This window comes from Mastigoproctus giganteus, chromosome 7, assembly GCF_048544385.1.
Source record: "Mastigoproctus giganteus isolate SK-2022 chromosome 7, ASM4854438v1, whole genome shotgun sequence".
Classification (NCBI taxonomy): domain Eukaryota; kingdom Metazoa; phylum Arthropoda; class Arachnida; order Uropygi; family Thelyphonidae; genus Mastigoproctus; species Mastigoproctus giganteus.
In genome coordinates, this window is record NC_143581.1 from 39,821,274 (window position 1) to 39,831,235 (window position 9,962).

General features: G+C 35.8%; 1 protein-coding gene across 1 annotated transcript in view; it reads right to left on the bottom strand.

Annotated features, from left to right (window-relative positions):
• LOC150082834 (coactosin-like protein) overlaps window positions 1-9,160 on the bottom strand; it is a 157,375-nt gene extending 148,215 nt beyond the window's left edge. Inside the window, exon 1 of the mRNA XM_090376851.1 lies at window positions 8,884-9,160. Within this exon, the coding sequence (XP_090232977.1) occupies window positions 8,884-8,960 (77 nt within the window). The 5' untranslated portion in view covers window positions 8,961-9,160. The remainder of the gene's footprint in view (window positions 1-8,883) is intronic.
• Window positions 9,161-9,962: the final 802 nt, after the last annotated feature.

Here is a 9,962-nt window from a genome sequence, read left to right on the forward strand (position 1 = left end):
GTTTTATTGACCTTGAGTGGATTATGAGCCACAAGCACAAAGATAATATGCAAAAAATGCTTATTCAGTCTTTCTTGAAAATTATGTTAAAACAAAAAGTGAAAAAAATGTGAACTTTGCTTACTGGTCTAGTCCAACATCAAAATCCCTTAAAAAAAAAAAAATTTGAAATATGTTTAATACATAACTGGGAAATGTTAAACATGTGCTGTGAAAGCTAGAGAGAAAAACTGTCATGATTTTTTTTTTTTTAATTAGAGATCAGTTGTATCAAAGCAATATTAACTGAACTACATAAAACATGACAAATCCTCAAATAAGATACAATTTCATTTCAATTGGATGGAATTCTATTTGTCTGGTGAACTCCAAATCACTGAAGTGTCTTCTGGTTTTCAGAGACATTCTAAAGTAATCTCCAGACTGTCTCTGAAAGCCAGACCTGAAGATTGTAAATACCTGTTCCTTTTTATTAAAAAAGGAAAGAAAGTTCAGAATTGGCATCATAGTTTAAAAGAAAGGTTCTGATATTGTTGAAGATGACAGCTCCCACTTGTTTCAGTCTAGTGAACTGTCCACAAGAAAGTCTTAAGCATGCTTCAGAGTCTTTATCTATATCATTCTTACAACTCCAGTATCAAAATTATCTGAATTTTGATGCTGGAGTTGTAAGAAAGATACTGATATTTGTATCTGCAAAGGAAGCAAAGCTTATTTCTCAGTAACAGCATATCATAGCATCTTTATGGTTTATGAAATCAAGGATTGTATTGAAGATTGTGACAGTGCTTTATTATCATTAATTTATTTGTTTATGTTGCTTATACTGGGCATACAAGTCTTGCTTTTAATTTTATGACAAATCAATATGCTTTATATATATAAAAAAAGTAAGTTACATCAGATCAGAGATTAATGCCATCAATAGTAGATTGAACATTACATCAGTCTGTAATCTAGTTATTACAGTAAAAGTATAATATATAGGTACTGAATATGTATATAAACATAACAGTATACAGCGGGCCATAAGGCCAAAATAACTTAAAGACTAAGATAGCCTGTGTAGGTCTACATTGCCATACCCTCGAAATAAACATAATTAGTAATAATATTTAATATAGCATACAATAATGATTATGTAGCCAATTATTGATCTATAGATACATTGAAAGGAACTTTTTCAAGGGCTGACCCCTTTCAAAATATCCTACCAATAATTAGCAGAGCTACCTGTTTCTGATTGCCATCTGCCTGCTTAATTTGGTCCAATTAATATCATAAACAAAGGCTACTTGGTTAAAATTTATATTTAACAGCAAATAGGCAAGATAACAGCTAGCCCGACAGGACTACGAAATGAATATATAGAAAATAGGAGGCCAACAATTTTCAATTTCAGATGTGGTAATATTATTTGATTTACATTTATGCAAAAGAAAGCTACTGGTGACATAAGGAGAAAGGAAGTAGGGTTAAGTACAGTAATAGTACCTCAAATTTCCCTCGAATTGCTCTAATAGATCTTGAGGTATAAAAAAATTAGGGTTAGATAGTAAAAAGTAAAGAAAATATCTTTATATAATGTTACTTCGGATATATACTGGGAGCATAACTGCCTGACCCTGTAATTAGGGATCCTGGTATGACTACAAAGGGATACTAGATGGAGTTTAATATATAAATATAATGATGAAATTTAGAATAATAAGTAAAAGGGAATGGCTAATTCCAAATACTTTACTTCAATTCTGATTTTGTAATAAATTATAGACAATCTTTAAAGATCGTCTAAATTAACCTATCACTACCACAGAGGATCTATGCTGAATGGATAATTAAGAATATATATATATATATATATATATATATATATATATATATATATATATAAACAGGGCAGTTCATGTGATGATTTACTATTTCAATTTGCAGAAAACAACGTAATTCAAATCTTTCGTACATAATGAGAAACTTCATAAATTAAAGGAATTTGAATAATAAAAATGTAAAGTTTGTCCTTTTTTTGTTGTAAAGCTGACTCAAATAAATAGTGATCTAAATGAAAGAATGCTAAATTTTGTTAAAGAAAATAACTAACTCAGTAATAAAACTGTCAATTTAGTCACATAATTGTATTCCAAATTTTTCATTGATTCCCGATTTTGTATAGTATACAAAAAAAAAAAATTGATGGCTATGGTTAGCAGCTATGTGATGGCAGTTCATTTCATAGGATGCTATAGCAAAAATAAAGGAAAGGAATTAAATTAAAAATCTGAAAACATACATAAATTACCATATGTATACTTGAGAAATGAATTTAAATTATAAGGAAGAAAAAAAGGGGGGAATGTAATGGGGCGAAAACAGATTTGAACTGAGGAAGAAAACGACTACTTTAGAGTTACCACACGGCTATTACAACCGTTATCTTAAGATTTCCGATATCTTTACATTTCATTATTCTTCCGTCTTTTACAGTTTTTTTTTTTTTTTGTATTGGAACAATTGTGAATATTTCATACTAAACAATCGGTGAATTGATATTGCCCATCGCAATTACAAAGCTGTAGAAAATTCCACTCCACGCACTCTTCCAACCTATTTCTTAAGTCCGAAATTTGTGGCGCCACTTTCTATGCGTTTTAACGTGTAACCGGAATTAACATTAATCTATGGGGGTTGACACTGTATATTACTACTCTGTCGTGCCTATACACTGTTCATGGGTAGATCATACGCGGTACTGGTAGGAGGTTCACATCACTTTTTTTTTTTAACCACACTGTTTCAATAACCATATAAAATAGACTACAGGGGGAGGGCAGTCATCAAAATGGAATCGGCGTTTATGCATACACAACATTCGCATTCTAGTCATACATTCATTTTGTACAATGAAATTCCGTTATTACTATTTTGGAAAAATAAACTAACGTCACATCTCCGTTGTTTTTTTTCCAAAATAGTTACTGCTCAAAAGAATTGCACAATATAAATTAGGATATTCAGTTAAGACCGGGGCAGCATCTTTTGCTTGAGCACTGCTCATTATCATTTTTGGGCAGCTTCTTTGCTCAGTCGCAGAAAACTAAGGAATAGTTTTCTGCGATCGACTGTTACAGTCGCCTGTACATTCAAAGAATCGGAAGGCTTTTCTGTGAAGTAATATCCTTCTGAGCCACTTAGTAATTCAGATCTAAGAATGACTTACGGTTTATTCGATTGATCTCTGCAGTTGAATATATTTTGCCTGCTTCCGGCACTATAACTTATTTAGTTTTAGCTGGAACGTAACGTCTGCCGTATCTTTTTTTTTTTTTTTTAATAACAAGAAAAAATCTGGTGCTGGAAACCAGATCCCTCTATTTCATTGATATTACGCTTATTTTCTAGGAGTCAATCGATGAGAAAACCGTTTCGCAGAAATCACGTGACAGTCGTGCTTTCGAGCAGAAGAAAACACGTGTGGCGTACCAAACGAAAGCAAATGAAGTACGTGTACTATGATAGTAAACTGGCAGTATTTAAACTGATCAACACAACTAGCGGCTGTATGATTACTTGTGCAAAAAAGAGCCGAGAGAGGAGAAAATATAGTATGTTAACTGTTGATATACTAGATATTACAGCAGTTTTCAATTTACTTGCCATTGATGAAACATTCAGTTAAGGGGAAGGCAACTGAAGTTTCACATGGGATCTTCACTGAGCTTTGATCGTAGCTCACGAAGATATAACAGCGAGTTTAATTTTTTTTTTTTATTCCTAACGCCGAATGCAAAAAAGTTCGAACACCTAATAATTCTTTAGGCCTTCTCAGGATCTCAATTTTCTTACCATATTTGCTTAGATTGCGGGGTTTTTTCCCCTCTTGTTTATAATACTCTTAATAGAAAAATATCCTTGTTTATAAAATCGCTTGTTAAGTTTAATTTTTTTTAATATAGTCAACTACGCATTTTCTTTCGTTTCGAAAGCCACTTGCCAGTACAGATTATTTTAAAATACTGTACTTTTAAGAAAGTAGAGGTAACGAGGCATGTAGACTGTTTTAAGGCCAGTTTATCGGGATGGGATGTAACCATACCCAAAACCCGGAAGATGTTATCTCCGATTTGTTTAAAATTACTTATCAAAAGTGAAACTGGTACTAAGGCGAGAGAAGTAACGATATAAATTACACAAGAGAAGAAAAAAAATAATAATAATAAAATACTGTAAACAAATGTTTGCTGTTTTTCTTTTGCTTCTTGTGAAGCAAGTCTAGAAGCTCTCATTTAGCACAATTTTTATAGAAGTGTTAGCTTTGCGCAAGTAGACTGTTTAAAAAAAAAAAAAAAATCCTTAAATATAGGATTTTTTTTTTTTATAATTGTTTAGCAATTTTTGGAAGATACATTACTGTGTATACTAGTAAGACTAGCTGCATGTTCCTTGCGGAGACATGACCAATATTCATTCCGTGCGGTAACGCGAAGAGAAACTGGGAATTACTCTATTTTAAGAAATTCTTGGAAGAAAACGATCGACAGCATTGCGTAATTCCTGGGTTCATAAACAGAAAGCCAATTTCTCTTTCAGTGTGGGATTGAATTTTTCTATGCAGTCGTTTTTAGAGAATACAAGAACGACTGAATCAGAATTTTAAAAGATGCACGAGTTCATCCCCTGGCCAAACAGAGGTATCACCAGGATGGAAAGATAATGAAAATGCTAATTGGCTAGGTCAGGGGCTTCCAGTCTTTAGCTAGAGGACAAAACAGATGAATTGCTAAAAAGTCACGGATCACAAGAACGGTTCCTTACTACTAACTACGCGTTTTGCGGGGGGGGGGGATTATCAGCGTTTACATTTACAGTTAATTTTTTTACAACTAAAAATTAAAATATACAATCACATAACACTATTGTTATATGATTGTATATGATTATAATATTGTTAAATACAATATTATGAAGATACCTAATGCAGTAATAATGATGCCCTAATGCTAAAAAACGGATATGAAATATGACTAAAAACGGATATTTTCAAAACTCAATGCAGAAGTAGATTTGCGACACGTTAGTTTAAAACTTGAGGAGCATAACACTTAGGCTGCCAATTGGCCGCGGGCCACAGTGAAGAAATGGGCCGCACGCGGCCCAGACATCCATGGGCTAGATCAGTAGTTTTCAACCGGGGTGCCACGACACACTAGTGTGCCGCAACGACATTCTTGGGGTGCCGTGTAATTTGGGTTTAAGTTACTTAAAAATTATTTTAAATTTGTATATTTAAGGTGTACGGTATCCGTTGTACAGCATCGTTTTAGTTTTGTGGTGATCTTTATTAGTACCTCTATATGAAGCATTATTATATAGGTATACTGTATATTAAAAGGTCGAAAACCACTGCGTTTGGCATTTCTTTTGGCCTAGGGGTGCCGTGAAAAAAATTACTGGGACACTTAAGTGCACCGTGAAAGTTTGGGAACCTCTGGGCTAGATGAATAAATGACAAGTGACTACGCAATGCTTGTTTTCAGCGAGTGGCACAGCATAATGCATCCTAGCCCACGAATTGCAAAAAGTTTTCCTGAACAGCACTTTTATAAACTCAGTGGTCAATTATAAACCTCTAAGGTTCCAGTTTTTCATTTTGGAAAAAATGAGTAGCAGGTTAGTGATGCCCACCACAGAAGTTTGTTTGAGAATTTGCGGCTCATTGGCACCTATAACCATGTGCAATACATAGCAGGTTCTATACATTACTGACTGGTATCACCTTGTTGAATTCAACTTAAGTACTTGAAAAATGCCTGTCATCTACAAGTAGATGGTGACCCGGATTTTAGGTTATGGAAGAGTGAAAAGATGCTTTGGAGTTTGCTTACATAAATCGTGCAGTCGAACGTTCGATAGGTGTTAATGATTAGTGATGGGTATAATAGAAATAATCCATTACATGCAAGTTAGTTGATCAAGAAATCGACAGAAAGCTAAAAAAAAGAGAGGCACGGTAGAGGGATTCGATCCGATATTAATCAAAACTGAAGTGCTGTTTCCACTCTCGCCAAGAGTTCATTCTGAATGAATACAGTATACAAAAATTATTTACCAAGTGGAAACAGCAGCACTAGTTGTTAACATCGAATCAAATCCCTTTACTGTGCTTTTTTAGTTATCGATTTCGTAATCACTTAATTTGCATACAATCGATTATTATAATCACTTAATTTGCATACAATACAGTCGATTATTATAGATTTTATAATCGACTAACGCTATACTCCAGAACATGGTGCGCCTTAAGCCTGCCATGGTCTTGGGGTGTTTATTCCCCCTCTTCCAGCTGTTTTAAAATAGGAAAACGAGTTCCCGATTTTAAAACAGGGCAAGGGTGGGATAAACACCCTAACTAACGCTAACCATAGCAGGTTAGGCACGTGATTTTCAAAGGGGCACCGTGTACTGGAGTTTTACCTCGACTAATTACCACAATAGATTATTCCCATCATTAATTATATGGGCTTAATTGGCATGAATTTCTAAAAAGAAAAATCCGTGGACATCCATGGGGTTAAATTCAGTTCAAGTTAAGTTTTGTGAAGTCTGAAAATAACTATTTCAGTGCTTTCTCTCCCGCCAAGAAATAGTAAATTAGTTCATTATTTATATCTTGAGCCCACATTGTATTTGCATTAATTCAAAGTAATTGCTTTAAGTTGTTCATCCCAAAGAGATTTAATCGCCCAATACAGCGATTTGGAAGCGTAGTGCATCTCGAACACAACCTGCGCACAATATCACGAAATTATCCGACTGAAACCACAAGTTTCGTCTCGGCAACATTTACAAATTTACGCCCTCTCCGTACAGTGATAGTAGTATACATGTACTACTATCATTTATTGAAGTTTTTTTTTCATATCATCTTGTTAATATTTAAGCATTCTAAAAAGAAATTAAAATATTAAGTACATGGAAGTTACAAATAAAATCACTTGCAAAACGCGCCTATTACCCCTCCTTTCCATACTCATGAACACGATATCTTTCAGCATTCCTTTAAACTTTGACGTCTACTCCAGAGCACGTTTACTACGTGCCACAGTAACTGGAGTTACTGACCTTCGAAGGAAACTCAAAGCTGTGATAAAGCTGCTGATGATTCAGAGTAACATTTTGCGTAATACACTTACAAAAGTGCCAGATCCGGAGGAAATTAACTGCACAGATAGCTGAAATTTTCATGAACTTATTTTAAATTTAAACTAAAAAATGAGCTTTACGTGTAGGTTGTTACAACCAAAATTTATACGTCAAACGGAAATGCAAAAAATCCTAAGGAAACTTGCATAAACTAAAGAATAATCCTAAATACAGCACTCTCAATCCAAAAAGTTAGCTTTTGACACGGGAAAAAGCTGTGTTAAAAACTAGTATTTTTTTTTACGTTGATACAAGTACGTTCATAACGCAGAAAACCCAGCATGCGTAATAAATTAATTGTAAATTAACTCAGTCATAAAGTTAAAGCTAGAATGTGACATGCGCAGCACTTACTCTAAAACCAACTCAGGAATTGGAATATTACATGTACTTATTCTTTAGTAAAACATACGAAAAATAGATTCTTTTAAAAAAGAAGAATCGTGTAAATATCAATATATTTATAACATCCCATTAATAAAGACAGTATTACTTTTATTCAGCGGATCTGGCGCAATTGACGACTAGTCATCGGGCACCACACTATTTCTTAGAACTCTAAGAATTGCTTATTAGTGGAATGACAAACCGACTTCCTCGCTTGTGAAAATGCTGGAAGCGTAATGCCTTGACTGAACTACAAACCCAAGTTTAGTAACAACTGCACGATCGATCGAAACCGTTAGGTTTCGTTTGCTCACATTTCAGGTGCTATTTCGAGGTAACTTAACTGCTTCAGTGACAAGCCTCAAGCTTATCCGTGAAGACCAACAGACGATAATCATAGTCATTTCGTCGACTGAGCAGACGTAAAAAAAAAAACAAAAAAAAAAAAACACCTTCGCTTTGACCTACGAAATGAACTATTATATACGGAGGAGGGAAAAACGACGCAAAAACACTGAGATTTAAAGAACAAAATGAGCTGGTTAGCAAACAAATAGAATTCTGAAACTATCTGCCGATAATTCGGCAGATAGTCTCCTACAATGGGGCAAAAATTCCCTTTCACCTCGCAGCTGTCTCCAGTTAGTTCAATTAGTGGATGCGCGACAAGTCGAGGTATGGGGGGAGGCAGGAGGGTTGAAGGCACAAGGAAATGACCCTCTTGATCAAGCGACTTCGTCCTCCTTGCGAATAACATACATCTTGAATTGATATAAATACTTATTTCCTGGTTCAGCGAGAAAGAATAAATTTTATATCAGAAACAGGGTTCTCAAAATTCAACGAAAACTAGTGCATTACTCCTATCACGACGTGCCATTCTTCCACGCGCCAGACGCGTGGAATATTGCTTTCCGGAAAATCCAACTTTCCAGACGAAGGTTGTGGGGGGAAGGAGAGACTTCGCTGATATTGCATGTTTCTGATAGTGTGTGCGCGTGAACAGCGAACTGGTTTACCGAGAAAAGGGCGTATCGAATAGCCGATATAATGGCAAGCACATGTTACAGGTAACTTACATCAAAAGGTAGTTCCCCAAAAAATAAAAGATGGCATAATGATTTATCTTTTCATTTTTCTGATTAATTACTAAGGTCAGCCGAGTACGATCTGCTTTGAACTGTTTCCGCCGTCTCCCATGCTTGACCTGTCAGGTAAACGCCCCTGACAGCAAGGAAAAAACTACTTCCAGCGAAGCGCGTGTCAAAACTCGGAAACATAACTAGCTTGACTTACCAGTTTGTAGACGAACCATCTGCTCGCACATCCTCGTAAGCATCACTGAGGGAGTCTTTGTCCACAAATGTAGCCATCTTCTCTGTCTCTCTCTTCCGACACCACTGATCTGCTACGCTCACAGCAACCCTCTACGACTCACCCAGCCCTTCCGTTTGACAGGCTTCCGCTATCAGGACGCCAAACCTGTTTCCCGTACGCTCTCGCGACTTCGAGATCGCAATGGTGGAGATTATAAGCGTACACAACACATACGCCTACCAAACGCGCTCACCACCCTGAGGCATGTTTCACGCGTAACGAACGTCTTTTTAAACAACGTATTGCCATGAGGTCACCACTGGTTTCACACTCTTGACAACGTGTATCGAAAACATTATAGAAAAAGGTGGAAAACCAGCTGAGTGAGATATATGACTAGAAAAATGACATCGATAAGACAAAAAAAATGAAACCAAACAGCAAATGATAAGGAGATCTGTAAGGTGTGAAGTCACGTGGTGTGAGATGAACAACGAAAGAGGCAATTGGACCCATCCAAATGGAACGCATGCAGGCATAAATTTTCTTCGATTTGTACTGTCAGTAACATTCCCAGCTTGTGCAATGGAAATGTTACTGACAGTACAAATCGAAGAAAATTCATGCCTAGTAAAAGTGTTTCAAAGTTTCGATCATCTCTGCCAGGAGTCTCTTCATTTCGATTACACAAGAGAACGGAAATGTGGATGCAGGGCCTGCTCTGCGGTTTGCGGGGCACAGTGAAAAATAGTTGTGCAGGACTGATTATTAGTATTCAAAACAGTGGGATATTTGATGTCGGTATAGGAACAAAAAAGTTCGGTACAATTAAAAACTCAAACAAATTTCCAAAAAAAAAATAAATAAAATAAAATACTGCGTACGGCCCTGAACATGTTTTTCGTATAGAAATAAGATCAGATTCCTTTATGGCCAATGTGAAAATGTCTGATGGACAAGGTCCTCTGCTGTGGTTTATGTTCAAGCCTAAAAACTTTCGTCTCTTCTTATGTTTTCGTGGGAGTAAAGCATCACTCCCATCTGCTAGGAGCCGGCAC